General features: G+C 40.9%; 1 protein-coding gene across 1 annotated transcript in view; it reads right to left on the bottom strand.

Moving 5' to 3' along the window:
- The window catches only part of raver2 (ribonucleoprotein, PTB-binding 2), an 87,410-nt gene extending 70,017 nt beyond the window's left edge, over positions 1-17,393 (bottom strand). Inside the window, exon 1 of the mRNA XM_031283817.2 lies at positions 17,065-17,393. Within this exon, the coding sequence (XP_031139677.1) occupies positions 17,065-17,346 (282 nt within the window). The 5' untranslated portion in view covers positions 17,347-17,393. The remainder of the gene's footprint in view (positions 1-17,064) is intronic.
- Between the last annotated feature and the right edge of the window lie 411 nt (positions 17,394-17,804).

Genomic DNA, 17,804 nt, shown 5'->3' with positions numbered 1-17,804 from the left:
GGAGAGTAACAACTGACATTCATAAACACACACACACCCACACACAACCAGCCTATATGCAAATGGCAATAATGTGCATATAGAGCGGGGTAGTGAGATCCGATCACAAGTGGTCACTCAGGACGCATTTCGACTGCCAGGTGGGAACACACATACCTAGAGCTGTCCACTTGTGATCCGATCACTCAGATCAGATTTTAAAACCAGGTCAAAACTGGGCCATAGTTACTGCTGTACAGCACAGGATACAGACACTGACATTGCAGAGTACTTTGTGACAGTCAGACAAGGTTAAATTATGCCACCAGTGTTTATTCTCTCTCTGGTGGTGTTTTATCACTCGTCCATATGCTATTTTGTACTGAAATTGAGCTAAATGTTTGTCTCTCACAGCACTGGCACATTGCAAGACACTTAAAGACTATTTTTAGGAGTCCAAACAATCCTGCATCTCTTCTCAGCCACACAATTTACCAGTTGAGCACACCATGCTGCACGTCTTTATGATATTCCTGTTTGTTTCGCCCTATGTCCTTTTTACATTCCATGTTTAATGATCTTTTACTTTCATTACATCCCTTCACGCTGTTCTACGATGTTCCACTTTGTTTCATTGAGATTCCCACTACGCTATTTCAACAGCTTCCTAATTAACACTTCCGTAATAGCTAAGCGACACTCACAAGTGTTTCAAAACAGCCACTGGGCTCAGTAAAAAGACAGTGTGAGCAAACACTCTAAAACCAGACCAACAAACTGCAAATCGTAGGACCCTGATTTTATATTTTGAGACAAATAGAGCTACATTTCGTTCTCTCGTACCATTACGGAGATAGATACAGTTACCATAAACCTCGACAGACTTATAATATCATTACACATTTAAAGAGACACTTGTCTTGTCTTCATGACCAAGTGATTAGATGGAGAACCTGGACAGTATGTGGGCAGAAGCAGCAGGACAATCTGTTTCCTGTTTAAGCCTGTTCGATCCTCTATGTCAAGCTGTTCTATAATATAACTAGCATGTCATTCTGTGCTATACTGCTCTGATCCCTCTGCATGTTTGGACACTTTAGGAAGGTACAATTCCCAGCATATTCAGTCAATACCCCAGCACCAGCCTACATTTGCCGTTTTTCCATTACATTAATACCTGCACGACTCGCCTCAACTTTTTTGGTTTTCCATTATGAAAAAAAGTCCCTGGTACCTGCTAACAGGTACTCTTTTTAGTATTCCCTCCGTCAAGGTTCCAAGCAAACTGAGGCGATACCAAAAGGTGACATGAAAACCTGCAGACTACCGATTGGTCAGAGAGAATCGTCACTAATCACTGCGTCATCATTGCTAGCAACAGACGGGGGTGTCCTGAACAAACCTGCCTTTAGCCAGCGGCATTTTTTTTTGCATCTTTTGAAACAAAGTTTGTCTTCTGGCTGTGGTAACAGCCACATGCCGAGAGTCAAAAACAACACACCTTCGACGTTCTGTGTGTGTGTCGCGTTAGGTCATGGCAGTTTCCTGCGGTGTCGCTCTGATGACCAGCCACGCTCGCCTCAAACATGAGGCGGTACTAAATCTGCAATGGAAAAAGGAGGACGGGGCACCGCGGCTGAGTCGAGTCGAGCCGAGTAGAACTGGTACTAGCAGTGGGTAAGCGTCATTTGTGTGGTAATGAAGCAAACTGCCCTGACAGGATGGACTTCATAAGAAATGTGATAGCTGCCTGGCTGCGTGGTCTAACACCTGGGAAGACTACACAGAGCTCATAGGAGTGTAGGTTCACAAAGGAACATGAAATCGGATCATCGGCTTTACACCTGTCCACATAAGGAAACAGTGAGCACTCAGCTCCATACCCGCTAAACACTGCTGCTGCCAACCTTGAAACTTTTATTCACAGACCAGGGGCTGCAATGCAAGCCGAAACTCACCACCCCAGTCTTTACCTACCTTTAGGGGTGGAACGGTACATGTATTCATATTGAACTGAAACGGTATGGGCGCCACAGTTCGGGCATGAATTTACACAAAGAATATATGGTATAAAAATAAATAAAACTTGCGTTTAAATTAATTAATGTAATGCTGAACTACTGTTAGATACGCGGGTTCTTTAGGGATGCCTAATCTGTAGCCCCGCCTTAGCTCTTGAAGCTCTAATTGGCACGCCGCCTATGTAGCTGAGCTCCGCCTATGTATGCAGTTTTAGTGAGTCAGAGATAGCAGCACTAAGGACGAGTATGGCACGTGGTGGCGACCCACAAGAGTTAGAGGACCCGCCGGCCTCCCAAGTTTGGGAAAACTTTGGTTTCCCAGTCAGCTACAGTAGTACAGGCGAGAGAGTGGTGGATAAGACTGCTGTTGTAGATTAGTGTTACGTTTCAAGCGTCGCGGCTCCAAACCGTAACGTTAGTTGGGACAGATGCCTTGTTTCTTCAGGCTAACTATATTAGCTTTAGCCAGGCAGGGAGTAGCTTTATGCGCTAAAAAATGGCCGGGAGACATTGTGATAACGTTGCATTAATCAGGTAATTTAGTTTGTCTGTGTTTTTTTTGTTGTCTGTGTCCGCTGTATTTTCAGTTTTATATCTGATTGTCTTATTTTGTTTACAAGTTACAGATGGAGTCTGGAGATGATGTGGGGTCCTTATTGTTTACTGTTTACATCTATTCTTACTTTACACACTTCAGGCTGTTGCAGCTAGCTCAGGGGATAGACTGTATGACACTAGGTGGTACAGCCTGAGAGATGCACAATAAAAAAAAATTGCCTTCTGCATTTTTGTTTTGCTTTTCCCTCCATTGTACCGAACTCGTACCGAACCGTGATGTCTGAACCGAGGTATGAACCGAACCGTGACTTCTGTGTACCGTTCCACCCCTACCTACCTTATTTAATTTTAAGCTGCTGCTGTTAACTGCTGTCCACACAACTTTTATTGATACTATCTCTCTGATACCACAGGTATAATTCTTCATCAAGTACATTATCTGTACAGATTTAAATAGTTCAGCAAAGATACACATAAAAGTCTTTGTGGCTCTATGTGGAGAAGGATGATACAAGAATCATGGGTCCTAGAGGCTTGTATGAGCAGACGCGCACACCTCCTAAATCTCATCAAATCTCAGTCTGGTTAATCCAACCAGCCAAAAACTGCTCGTCACTCCACTTTTCATTACTCCACTGGCTCCCTCAAGTCACTAAAGCTCACCTATGGCAGGTTTCAACGTCAAGGTTTTTTTTCACTTGTCCGTTCGGGCAAGTGAAAAAAAAAAGAGACTTCAAATAGATGACATCCACTTAGCATGCACCCTGCTTTAGTGTCTTTAAGGGCCCTGACACACCAACCAGACGGGCCGACCGTCGGCAGAAAAGCCAGTCGGACTGATCAGTCGGGTCCCGAGGTCCAAAAAATGCCTCAGAACACACTGAGGCGACGCCGACTTGAGCGTACGCGAAACGTAATACGTCTCCATAGCAGCAGGCGGCGCTGCTCTGTATTGTTTCCATTAACAGTCTGATTATTTCCCAGAAAATGAAAACCGGTAGCTGATTGGACGAACGCGTCGCGTGGTTCTTTTTTCTCCGGAAATTCACAGCCAGATGTCGGGTTGGGCCAAATGAATGCCGACGGCTCCTCAGACGGCCGACGGCAGGGAACACACCGAACAGACTCGAGTCACGGACCTCGCCAGACGGCCCGACGCCCGATTATCGGGCTGGTGTGTCTTCTCTCTAAAACAAGATACTGAATCCTTTGCAGCACTCTTAAGTTTTTCAAACATCCCACAAAGGTGAAATAAGTGACATCATTTCCCACTGCAGATTACTTAAGAGCCACAAATGTCAGAATACTGTAATTTCAATGCAATAGCAAACTGCATCCCTGTTTTTGCAGCAACTGTCCTTCCACTCACAGCTTCTACTGTCAATTTCCTGCAAATAAAAAGGACTGCATATCGCCTTTCAAATGGCCTAGGCGTTGTTTTGACCCTTCTATCTGTCAGCTTGTTTGCCAGTTAAGATATTTCTAATTCCTCTGCTGCACTCTGTAAGTCACTCTTGCACGTATCATATTCTCTACAGTGGAAAGTGTATATAGTGTATAGTGTAAGGGGATGGAAGTGTATGGTGAGAAAGCCAACAGGCAAAGAAGAAATAGAGGGAAGGAGAATGTGTTTACTCAATGAGATGGCTTACAAATACAAACAGGGCCACTGAGGAAAGGTGAAACAGTTAGCTATCATTTCAACTCTGGGAGGGGGTTGGGGGGGGGGGCTTCTGCACGGCCTCCTTACCGGCAGTAACGGTGTCCTTGACCTACTGATAGAGTGATATGAGAGCAGAGGATGAAACCCATGTCTGCCAGCCAGCAGAGTGCTACTTCTACACACACACAAAAACACAACTGCATGGTCTAAAATGATTAGCATTACAATAGTTATTATTCACATTTATATAGAAGTAATACTAGCACTCTATTCATACATGTGATTTTAGCCGCCCTGTACTTTTAAAAGCAGTGTAAACTGCTGTAGTCTGTCAGTGAAGTACACCAAAATGTATTTACAAAACCTGTATTTTTTTTTTTAATATGTGATGATATATTCATACAAACTTCTACTTCTACTTCTTGAGTATAAATTGAATCAAGGAGATTTTGTAATTTTTTCCTCTGATTCCATTTCCAAGTGGGTGTCAAAGACACTTTGATGGAAAACAGCTAATGTTGTCGATAATGAATGCACGAATGGAATCATTCAGGAAGTGTAGAACAGAAAACATCTACAGTAACAGCCGCAGTCAGTTATAACACAGTTTAACAATTTGCTATCTTTTCATTGGAAATTGCAACAATGAATCTCAAATAGATCCAAAAAAACACTATTGTCCATATTTGGTCTGAGCCAGACTTTGTGTGCATGTGTGTGACAGGTGGCTCAAACCATGGACAGCACAAATCACTGGCCTATCAAAAGCTTGCCAGGAAAGCTTCTTAGACAACATGCACACTCACATATTGAGAGCAGATGATCATACATACATACATTTCCTTTTCTTTCTCTCATGCACATTCTCAGAGTTTTCACACCTTGTATGTTAGTTAAACACCTTCGCTCTGCACTGTTAGAATTCCTCGTTTTAACATGTTTTTGATTCCTCTCTTCTGTTTTTTTATCTCTTTCTCTTCATCCAGGCTCTCTCCCCCCTCTTTCTCTCTCCCTTCCTCCTCCTCCTGTCTTTGTGCCTTCTTCTTGAAGGACAATTCCGGCGCAAAACGAACCTAGGGGTTAATAACAGATGTGTACCCATTCGATCGAGTGTTCAGACAGTTTATTAAAAAGATAGATTATAAAGACAGTCGCCTTCTCGTATACAGATGGCCGCCGTCTTGGGAGCTACTGTCTTTCTAAACTATCTTTTTAATAAACTGTCTGTACACAAAAGTTACAATGTTCTCAATGCTTTGGTTAACATTTAGGGACCCTCATTATGCTACCGTTGAAGTGTGGTGATATTTTGAGCCTTTTTAGTGGTATAAATAGCGATTCGTTTTTACTTTCCCAAATACTAGCGTTGTAAGCTAATCAGCGGTCTGTGCTAGCTTGTTTCAAGCTACAAACACATTCGATTAGCATGAAAACATGTCCCAGAGGACGACAGAGTGGGTACACATCTGTTATTAACCCCTAGGTTCGTTTTGCGCCGGAATTGTCCTTTAAACTCCTTTCTCCTCTCCCTTATTTGTATCCTCCTGCTTTCTCACGTGTTTGCTCTTTTTTATTGCTGGACTATGCAATGGCTGTCTGGTTCATTTTCATGTTACCTCTATTCAAATCTACTGTAGGAGGGGACATAACACACACAGAGGACAACAAAAAAGATTCATGACGTTCTCGTTATTTGTTTTACTGACTTAGCAGTAAACAGCGATATGAAATTCTCTATCACCACAAGTCACATAGTCCAAGAAGTATGGACGGACTGCCAGACTCTTAATGTGGTTTTACACTACAAACACAGGCTCTCAGCTAATAACTTGTTGAATTTTTTTGCACAGTATTCACCAGCCTGCAGTGCATCGCTGTGTGCAAATCGGTTGAAATGCTATGCAAATATCTACACATTTGCATAGAGCTTGGGCCATCCTGTTAACATCATTTCCACCCTGGGTAGATGGAACGATTGTGACTAGAGATGCACCAATTACAATTTTCTACGCCAATTACGATTTCCAATTTTTCATTGACTTTGACCTGCCGATACCGATTTTAGCCGATTCCGATTTCCTTTTTTCAAACCACTTTACAGCACACACAAATTTTTTTTTTTTCTTTAATAGAACATTTTACATTTTGCATAGAACATAGAACATTTTTTGAACAGATAATGATTGCTATAAAATATATGGGTGGGAAACTCACACACATCTAAAGTGCAATGTTATGGAAGAACCATTTCCTTCCTTTCACATCCAATATCCAACTAAAAAAAAAAGATATATTTAGCTAAAACTAAACTTCTGTATGAAAACAGGGAAGACAGGTAATGACAATACAATACAAGGCCGTCTATAAGCAGTGATTGTTAGAGTGCATTTCGGAGAATAGCGCGGACACGCGCTTCACACCGCGAGCGGGCATGTGCGCCACCTGGCAGAAAAGCGAGAGAAAGGAAAAAGAGACTATCTGTCGATGTCCGAAGGATAACTAGCCAGTGGAGATCGCGTGTGTGCGTCCTTGAGAACTGTAAGTCGTATAACTTATGTTGTCAGTAGATGGATGAAATTGGTTGCGTCCTGGCATAACTGTTCTCATGAAGCACAATCTCATCTTTTTCAGTACAAATTACTTAACAGAAACCACTGGACCCCCAGTAAAATGGCCAAACTAAAACTTAAGGACAGTAACACATGTTGGAGGTGTGAGAAGGAAGTGGGTACTCTGGTACACATGTTGTATTCTTGTGAAAAAAATGCACATTTGTGGGATAGGGTTGTTACCCTCTTGAATGATCTATTCGGATTACAAGTCACCAAGACCCCAGCTCTGTGTATTCTGGGTCTGCTGCCAGACAATAACACTCTTACCGGAAGACAAAAACTATGGATATGTCTGGCTACTACAACAGGATGTAGAATAATTCTGAGGCACTGGAAGTCATCTACTCTGTGCTGCTTTAGGGAATGGACTGAACAAATGACAAGAATGGCTACGTATGAGCGAGTCACTTACAGAATAATGGGGAGAGAGGATATCTTTAATCAAGTCTGGGGCTCCTTCCTGATGGCAATAGAGGGGTTGTCTGTCTGAATATAAGGCACCGGTTCTGATCTAATCCAATATAGCGTTTGACTGGAAGAATAATGTAATGTAATGTAATGTAAGATGTTGTTTTTTCTTTTCTTCTTTCTGTATTCTTAAAACGGGACAGTGGATGATGTATACGTCTTGTAAGTTGTGATGGTGACATATGTTGTACTGTCTGTCAAAAATATTAATAATAAAAAAAAAACTTATGTTGTCAGTTCATTGTTAGCTGGTGATTTCATTGTGTTCTTCACCTGCTAGCTAGGTTGCATGTGGCTGTTGATTCAATATAATGGCGATTGTTTAACACCCTTGCTCACGTTTGTATTTTATGTGCATTATTTACATGCTACAGTAGTTAGACTGCATTAAGATATTGTAATTAATAGTGGGTTTATTGTTATTATTTGCTAGCCTTTATATAATTCCTATGCATTGTGTATGGTACCCTTTACAATGTTATTTATTTACAGCATTTGACCGGCATAAAATCGGCATGTGTCAGACTGACTGGCCGTCGCCGGTCATGGCCGATCACGTGAAAATCGGCCAATTCCGGTCAATCGATGCATCTCTAATTGTGACTCCTAGATAAATCAATGCCAGCGGACTTGAATGAAGTCCGTGATTGTACAAGGATCTACACGGAGATTTTCTGCAATTAGCTTAGCATATACAACTACCACTGCAATACTACTTGCTTCCATATTTGCTGATGTAATGTAAAATGATCCACCTTTCAGATACAGGATACTAAGCCTGATTTATCCTGGTTGTGCTGTACCTAAACATGCACAGACTGATTTAAGAACAATAACAGAAAGACTGTCGATAGCTATACTAATCACCTTTTAGGTAGCATAAATTGGGGTAGAAGAACTGGTACTAGTATGCAGAAACCTGCAATTAGTTTGGGCCTGAAATATTGCCCATATTTTAAGTATACAATACGCCAAACTATACAATATTCATCATGCAGTGAAATAAATGACAAAACGCTTTTCCAGTGGAGTTTGGCCTTAGCATCTCTGCCATTATTCATGTGTTTCTGAATAAATCATTTTGAAGCCTAGAGCTCAGTGTACCATTCGCTACCATCTTCATCAGTTACTGGAGTAGGAAAATCAAAATTTCAGGATAACAATGGGGGAAGTGTGGGTGGACATGTGGCACAAGCTATAAGTCATCATTATTATGTGTGATCCACTCAATCAAACAAAACACGTCTAAAATTAGACTTCCCTTTGTGCCTTTATTACGCCTCAATAAAATAATATCATTAAAAATCACAAAGACATTAGAAGAAGTGAAATTACCTATTAAAGCTACATTGTGTAAGAATTTCTCCCATCTAGCGGTGAAATTGTATATGACAACCAACTGAATATTACTTTCTAGCCCCGCCCAATCCGAGAACATTTTAACTCCTACGGTGGCCGTATTATTCCAAGAAGTACAACTTCGTCCATGAGTGTTCCTTCCAGTGTACTCATAGTTTTACGTTATTTTGGTACCATTTCATTGCTAACATCAGCTATCAGGTTCCCAAACATATGCAAGCTAATGTTAGTAAAGTATCAGTGCTATCATTATTCTGTATATTGTAGGAGAGAAGCAACGGAGGTTTGTGTTTTTAATGTATTTCTCTGAGCAGTATGAACAATGTCAATGAAACCGAAATTAGCTCTTAGTATCTCCATCGTTTACACGCAGCTGTTCTAGCTGTAGCTAGTCTGTGTTACAACTGCATGACATGAGTTGTCTGCCAGGGAAATCACGACACATATGATTACGTTTATGTAACAAGGTATACACAATCCCTTTTCATCATTGACGCAAGGAAAAGTATCCTAGACGTCGTTCTAGCCTTATACACAACCATGCTATAGTTAGCCAAGCAACTATAAAACTTTGAATTCACACAAATAGGCAGAATTACCTTTTGAGAAGAAAGCAGGCAACTTCGGCGTCCCTTTTTAAAATCCTTGCTCCTTATGAGCTCTTTCCATCTTGGAAAAGCCACTCCAATATTAACTTTGGTCTTGTTGCTTTGCCTGTCGCGTTGTCGTTTTAATTCTCTTTTTAACTTCCTTGGCAACTCCGTTACATGTCCTAGAGAATGGGCGTGATACTCCATCTTCAACAGGCTTTCAAATGTGCCGGCAGTAAGTCGCAAGTAATCTTCTCCCCCTCCCTGGCATTCGTCACAGTGCCACTGAGTGTAAAAACGCGAAAAGCGGAGGTATGTCCCTCTTTGGCTAATGTATTTTAAAGATGGAGGCGCAACATGGCGGCCGTCATTCGAGCGACTCGCTCGTATGTATTGTGAATGATTCTAAATGGCAGATTCTACGCGTACGAGAATACTTTGATTAGTTTGAAGTAATTACACATGAATGAGCACATATTTGTGAAAGAACAAAGAGGTTTTTGCTAAGAATCAACTCAAGAAATTACACAATGGAGCTTTAAGGCTTCATTTATTGTGAGTGGAAAGGTACTGTCTTTGTATTTCATGTGGGAAGTTGGAAGCTTTCCATGTCACTTCCATATTGTCAGAGATAACTGGCATTAGAACAGCATCTTAGTGGTCGCTGCTTGGTCAAACCCCATCTGTTTCGCCATTTCACTTATTTCATAGAGAAGCTGATTTAAGAAAGGACAGAACCAGTGGGCTGTGGGAAGCAGGTGGCTTGCCCTGAGACAGGACCGATTCTGCTGTCACCCAGTGTGACCCCACCTCCCTCCCCCATCCACACCCACTTGTCTCTGCTTGGCTCTGGCCCTGAAGCCACATGTCTCAGATTGGAGGTTATTTTCCCCACTGAGCCGGCAGTCACTCCTCACATATCAACAGAGTCCTGAAGACATTGGGTCAAAACGTCATTTAAGAATATTTGTTATTTTTGTTTGCCTGCAGTACCTTAAGTGCCACATAATATACATTAAAATGTGTGCAAGTGTTTACACAATGACAGTATTTAAAAGTATTTGAGGTTCATTTATGAGCAGTGTACACTTGTGTAACAGTGTTGAGATGTGGTCAATCCTAGCCCCCAGGTAAAAAGATAAAACAACCTAAAATGTGTTGCCTGGGTGTTGAACACTGCTGAAATATTTCTTTCTATTATCATCTTGTCAGAAAACTACACTTTACTGCAACTGCAGAGGCAGGTAGAGACTGGCAGAGAAGCTCTCAGACATAAAAGCTAAATGGGCTCTTGTAGTGATTTACACTGATAGGCACCAGTGAAAGCACAATGTACATTAACAGGGTGGATGTGGAAAGGTTAATGCCTTCTTCTGCACTTGCATTACACACATTTTTGTTTCATTATTGACTTCACATTACTGGACTCAAACTAAACATTTGGTCAAGGTTGTAGCTTGAAAATGGTATTGCATAAACACAGACTTGAAAAATAATGTAAGTATTACCTCTGTCATAGTTTTATTTAGAACATCTATAATCTAGAAAATGAATGGTTTAGAACTGATATGCATTGTATTTTAAAAAGCAACTGAAACTGAAATATATGCAGCTAGATCTGACCAAATATGTTCAAAAGATAATTGACTTTCTTATTTAGTAATTTAATACATTTGCAAGTAAAAACATGAGTACCGTGTTTCCACTGTATGGTCCAGCTCCGCATGACTCACTTTTTTGTTACCAGTACTTTTCTCTTTTCGTTTTCCGCTGCAGATAACACCTCCTCAGTGTAGGCAGGATTCTCAGCTGACCGGCATAGCGGCGTTGCGCAATACTGCCGTGACATCATTTTTAACGAAACAATGATGAATATTAATTCATCGGCAACGGTCTGCACTTCGTCAATTGTACAGCGTAGTGTAGACTACGTAGGGTTGTGAGGTGTTTTGCCGGCTGCCATTTCTTGAAATCTGGATCAAGTGAATAAAAAAAATGGTGTAATTTTACATACACTAAAGCGATTAATGATATAATAACTGCTAGAGTAACTGAGCGCATAAATCACGGCAGCACTGGATTAAGTACATAAATGTCCCAGTTCATTTGACTCAACATATGAAGCATAATGTCATATTAATTTAACAAACTGTAATATGATTTCTGCTAGATTTCTTGCAAGCTAATAGAGGCATTTTGCATTTTGACAGGTAGATGATGAATAAAGGCATTCTGGTTAAGATGTTCTCTTTTCATATTCCACAAAGGCATACAATAGGGACATCTGTGTCTCCTTTTTTATATGACAGATCCCATTGTTCCCCGTGGGTAGAATAAAACTCTTGAAGGTGATTTATGAAAATAAACCTTTGACACGTGGGAGGATGGATGGATGGGTTCATGCTGATAACTCTGACGCTGCCAAGAGCATCTCATAAGAGAAATTAAAATCCGTCAGACTGAGCAATGAGCAGTATTTACACTCTAGTCATCACTTGACTCATCACTTTTGGTCCATGGGTAGCAAAACTTGGCATGGCTTTCTCTTGTTACTCTTGTTTGACCTCTCTCATAACTGAGGTGTTTGCCCCCACAGAGCTGCCACTGACTGGGTTTTCTGTTGTTGACTCTGTGATGGATGAGGTCAGGTATTTTCAATTTTACAGAACCTGCGCTTCTGACAATATGCAATTGTCAAAAGACGATTACAATGTGTGTCGTCTATGTAATCATGAAGTTTTGATCAGTGTAGAGATTTGTGTCCCCCCTCTCCTCCCATCCACAGGAAGGTTAAAACATGCAGGTCAGACACACAAAGGATCCAGAGCTCTGGTAAACCGGGATCAGCAGGATTCTGAAGGGTCAAATACCCTTCCACCTGCTCTATCTCACACCAACAGACAAGAATGACCTTCCTATCAAACATATGCAGTTACAATATTGTCTTTCGTAGCCCACTTAATCATCAAAATGATCTTGTTTTGACTTTCAGTGAAAAAATATTCATATCAGCTTTACTGATGGTATAAACATACTGCGTTTAAGTAAAATAATTATAGACTATCAAAAAATAACATAATTAATTAAGTGTTAGTTAATGCTTACATTTGCCGCACCAGGATATATACTGATACTGAAAACATGCCCTCATTAATATCCTGATATTGATTTTAACCATACCCACAATACTCCTGCTCCTACTATCCACCATCACCAAGGATTTCAACTGGTTCGGCATTGGAGGTTTCAGCGCATCTCAAGTCAAGTTCATCATCTCACCTCAACAAATTCACCAACATGTATGAGCGATTGCTAAATTATGTCATTTTGTGCCAACAACTTGTTGGTCTGTGCTTTGTCCTGTTGTACTAACAGTAGTCAGTCAAACAGGTGTATCTTAAACGGCTGCGAGATAATTGCAGCAAAAACATCTGCAAAACTTTGAGGTGACTAATGCCACAGTAAACAGCTAAATCACAACGTGTGTGCACACAGGCTTGTAAGTGATGAAGACTGCCCACTGTCAGGAGGGGCAGATTTCATGAACATCTGCTACTGACACACACACACACACACACACACACACACACACGTGAAGCGAGAGGAGGAAGTGGGTGTTAAGAGAATAGCTCAGGCACACGCTGCTTTGTGACATTTACATGTATTTGGGTTTACCTGTACATATGCAAACACAACTGTGCACACACACACTTTGTCTGGTGTTCAAAGAACATATAATCATGTACACATCCAGATACTGCCGAAGTGAGAAACTGAATAATTCAAGAACTTAGCAGAAGTTGTTGTTGGAAGCACACACACACACACACACACACACACACACACACACACACACACACACACCTCCAGCGCATCTGCAAATATGTTTTTACACTACATGCTTGGATTGGATAAAACATAATTTGTATTGTTTTTCAAATGCCAAGTGCATTGAAAGGAATTCCATTCCCTGTAGAGCTACTTCCAACTTGGTTGTTTGCATGTGGGAAACCATTGAGGAGTAATGTCTAGGAATGTATTCCAATAGCCAATTCTATTTTTAATCAATTTTCCGGTTGGCAAAATACCTAGATTAACTAAGATCGGTCTCTAATCGCTTACCAAACCCTTTCTCTCTCTTTGTTTAGAGAGAAATGTACAAAACATTCAGGTAGCAGTTTCTTATTTCTTACCGCCGCTGAATGTCAATTTTCATCGGAGTCTGATAAAGTGCTTTTAAGTGATGTCAATTGAGTCAGCATCAGTTGGAGCTGAAGACTACAAGTTTGAAAATAAAAAAAATCTGGAGATGTGGAGTTAAGTAGTGAGGTTACCAGACCTCTATAGCTCGCTCCTCATCTCTGCTCGATGCTAGCAGCTCGTGTTAATATTAGCTGCTACTAGCATTACAACCAGCATTACAATCTCTGACCAAACAAATAATCGGTGTTGCGGCTGTAAGCAGTCCAACAAAGTGCTGCCACGAGGGACTAAACACTGAGAGATGCATAAACACTGTGACGCGCTCAAGATTGTATTGCAATGATTAATTCCTCCACACGTAAAATACAACTAGTACTGCAGTTACCAAATGTAAAGTTACTTTGTGAATCGAAATAAGTGCGTTAGTGCGGCGGTCAACAGAAAGTGTTCGCACCCAGGCTTACCCCCTCTCTGTCAAAGCCCAAAAAACCCAGGTGAACAGGTGAAGCAAACAAATATAACGTTATCACTTCCACTCAAGCCGCGATGAACACACACACCACCTACAAAATAAGTGCACAATATAATAATCAATAAATAATATAAATGAGACCATAAACAACATACAGTATGTGGCTCCTACAATCTATGTTTGACTTGCATTGCATGCACCAAGTTTTGACAAGGAAGAACAATGCATGATATGTTATGGACGATATCTCTGGTTCTGCTGCATCAATTTAGATATGTTTTTGTCCATCGTGGTTGCACAGTGTTATAAAAGAAAAGGCTAAAATAAACCTTGTATGGTTGACGTGTTATTTCTAAGATGGTGTTTGTACCAAAAATCGTTAGTAAGGGAAAATAAAAATCATTTTTGTTAACACCACTTTATGACCGTGTGTGGACTTTGTTTCCAAGACCAGTGGAGTGGCGAGTTCTCTCTAGAGAAATGATCTTACTGATCGTGTCTTGATTCAGCATAACCTCCCAGTTTAGCTTTCATGCACATAGAATATTATCAACTTAATAGCTCTGAATTGGGACCTCCAAAATTAGAGCAGATAGCTAATGAAAAATGTGATTCAAAAGGATTTGGAGTCAATAGCGGATTTCTTTTCAGTAAAATGCTACCAATATCATTTTAGCAAAACCTATTGATTTGATAAAATGGTATAGGATAAGAGTCATTAATGGCTCCTATTTGGACCAAATGTCTCTCCCTGCTCATCCCTCAACCACCTCTTTCTATTCTCTTTCCTTTACCTTCTTCCTTCATCGCTTCCTTTCCTCTCCTCTCACCCAACTCTACTGTCTTCCAGCTCTACTTTCTCATTCCCTCCGTTGTTCCCATCCCCCCTCTTCTCTCTGAGATGAGGACTGTCAGCGGGGCCATATATTTAACACAGTGCACCATGGACTCCACACACTCACACACACATATATCCAATCTACGATATAGTGTTTACTAATGGGGCAGCTCGTATGACGGGAATGGGAGTCGGCTGGGTGTCGTTGAGTCCATCAGACAGGTTACATAAGACCGTGACAAGGACTTTCCTTCGCCATAAATCTATAACCTTATGGAAGATGCTACTATGTCAACACCAGCATTATTAAAATATCACATTTTTGCTGACATACGGACATTAGTTTAGGCTACAGGTCGTGTGATGGAAACTATATATTCAGCAACTCTACAGCCTTTCAAACAGAAATAAATGGCACAATTGGAGCCTTTTAAACACACCGTTAAAAGAAAATGTTAACTATCCACAGCAATGTTTTATTCTGTTATTGATGGTTACGATATTTTGGAGTTGTGGTTTTGTGATGTGGTTTAAAAGGTTTTTGTTAATCATTCATTTCTGACAAGCTGCCGGATCGCTCTGCATAAGATGCGTAGCCTGAGCTTTAACAGTTTCACTACCGGTCAGTAACTCATATTGCGTGATGTCAAAGAGTCTGAACTACTCCTTAAAATGGATAAATTCATGTGGCACGTTCAGCAGGGCGGGCTTTATGCAGCTCTGCTCTCCAACTGCTCTGCTCAGGCTCACTAAACATATCACACTCGCTCTGACACATGAATAATGTGGAAAATACAGAGAGAGAGAGAGAGAGAGAGAGAGAGAAATTCCATTTCTGTTGCTTCACCTGATCCAAGTGACTTTTCCTCTCTCTCTCTCTCTCTCTCTCTCTCTCTCATTTCTCACAAACACCATGCAGTCGCACTCTTTCACACTCCCTCACTTTCTCCTTGAACACACACACTAACACCCGGCAGAGCGCTGGTTCTGCTTGGCAGTGTGCCTCTTTCTAAGAATGTTTGGTGCTACAACCCTGAAGGGATACACCATCAGCTCCTTCAACGCTCTGCCTCATGAAGGCTTGCATGCTGACACAAGTGATGAATGACACTTAGAAGTAGGAGAAACCAAAAAAGGTCTTAAAGTTATAAACAGTGAAGTCACTCTGTGGTCTTTGACGAGAAACATGCTTGCAAAGTGCTTGTGCGTAAACTAAACATAAAAGATAAATGGATTGATCTGCTGTAAAGGAATCCAATTAAAGCAAACTGTGTAAACAAAGTCAGAAATCTTGGATTGTATCGATCATGTCTTAAAAAACATAATCTGAGTTAGCTGAAGTAGTTGTAACTCTTGTTTACATTGTTCGATAATATTTATATAATGCAAGAGGTATGGGTGAGGACTTTTAACTGTAAAAGATTGTATTGTCTGTAGGATATGAGCTGACTATACAATGTTGATTGAAACAGAATCCCAACAGATGCTACCTGACAGTGGCAAACCCCAAAACACACACACACACAAATAATTTTTCTTTCTGACTTTACCAATCTCGTATAATTGACAAGATCTTGATGCTAGAACAGGTGTATGGATAAGTTATGATGGGTAGACCTGAATGACGAAGGTAAGGGATGTCATCCACAGTATGTCCTCTTGTTGCAAGAAAAGCAACAGAACTTGCAAGCCCCATACAACTTTTGCAAGAACCCACTTAGAAACACAATCATTAACCAACATGCCACACTGTTTTGGTGTACACTGTGACATTTTTAAGTCGATTTAGATCATCAGAAAACTAGTAAAATATTTAAAAGGTTCGTTTAAATCACAAATGTAAATACAAGAGTAAATTTAGTAGCCACATTTTGCAATGGTTTGAACTGTTATGGCCAAACAATTAAATGATTAGTATTAGTTGGGGATCCCTTGAATGAGACCGTGTGCATTGTTAGATGGTATTAACGAATGAAATGTAAATTTAACAGCCTGCCAGACCCCTGTAGACTGTAAATTTGTAAACTATTCAAATACACTTCAAAATTAATGTTACTTATAAAGATACTATCATATTATATTAAAAATACTAGACGACCATGGGGTGAATTAAGGTCACTATGCATCTGACACCGGGGTCTTTATTATCAACAAACAATAAAGTTCATTTTAAAAGTGCGACGGTCAGTGCAAACTAAACTAACGACAACAGTTAGTCTCGATATGCGTACAAACTCTAAACTATAGTTAACCACACTACTTTTGCAGCAGTTTTTTTCCAAACTAACGTGTACGGTGTACCTGGTTAGTGGTGTCAGGCGGCAGGTTCTTAATGAGGATTTTCCTCCTGTTGCTCAGCTCTTGTCGAGTTTTGGCCAGCCTCCTCTCGATCTCCTCCGGCTCCAGGTCGGGCAGGTCGCGGAGGCTAATCTCCGAGTCGGAGGGCTGTGTTGTTGCTGCCGCCGCCTCCTCCTTATCCTCCGACTGCCTGCTCTCGGGGCTGTCCATCTCCGGGGAAAGTGCGCTCTCCCCGGCTATAGAAGAGTGAACGCTCGGCGGCTGGATGGATGGGGCTGCCGCCATCTTGGGTAGCTGAGTGAAAAGTGTGAGGGAAGTGAGGGGAGAGAGAGAGAGAGAGAGAGAGAGAGAGAGAGAGAGAGAGAGAGAGAGAGAGAGAGAGAGAGAGAGAGAGAGAGAGAGAGAGAGAGAGAGAGGGGCAGGTGGGAGGTGTGTCTGTTAGTGAAAGAGCGAGATAAAATGTAAAAACATACCCGAATAAAATGCACAAAGCTATTTTAATTGAGTCAAGTAAACTCCTTTATTCCAAGATGTATGCACTATTTTTGTTATTAATTCATTAACTTAGCCTACCTATGTATTGTAGGCTAGTAAGTAGCGTGCATTTGCCTATACAATCAGCTCTAAACTTGTGCAATCATGCTTTGGTTTGGTTTGTTGCTGGTTATTCCCTTTTATTGGGATATATCCAGCTGCTTCAAGAAAACGGTGAAACTGCAAACAGCGGGATTTTATTCGATTAT

This window comes from Sander lucioperca, chromosome 11 (assembly GCF_008315115.2).
Source record: "Sander lucioperca isolate FBNREF2018 chromosome 11, SLUC_FBN_1.2, whole genome shotgun sequence".
NCBI lineage: Eukaryota > Metazoa > Chordata > Actinopteri > Perciformes > Percidae > Sander > Sander lucioperca.
This window is presented reverse-complemented; position numbering and strand designations above follow the sequence as displayed.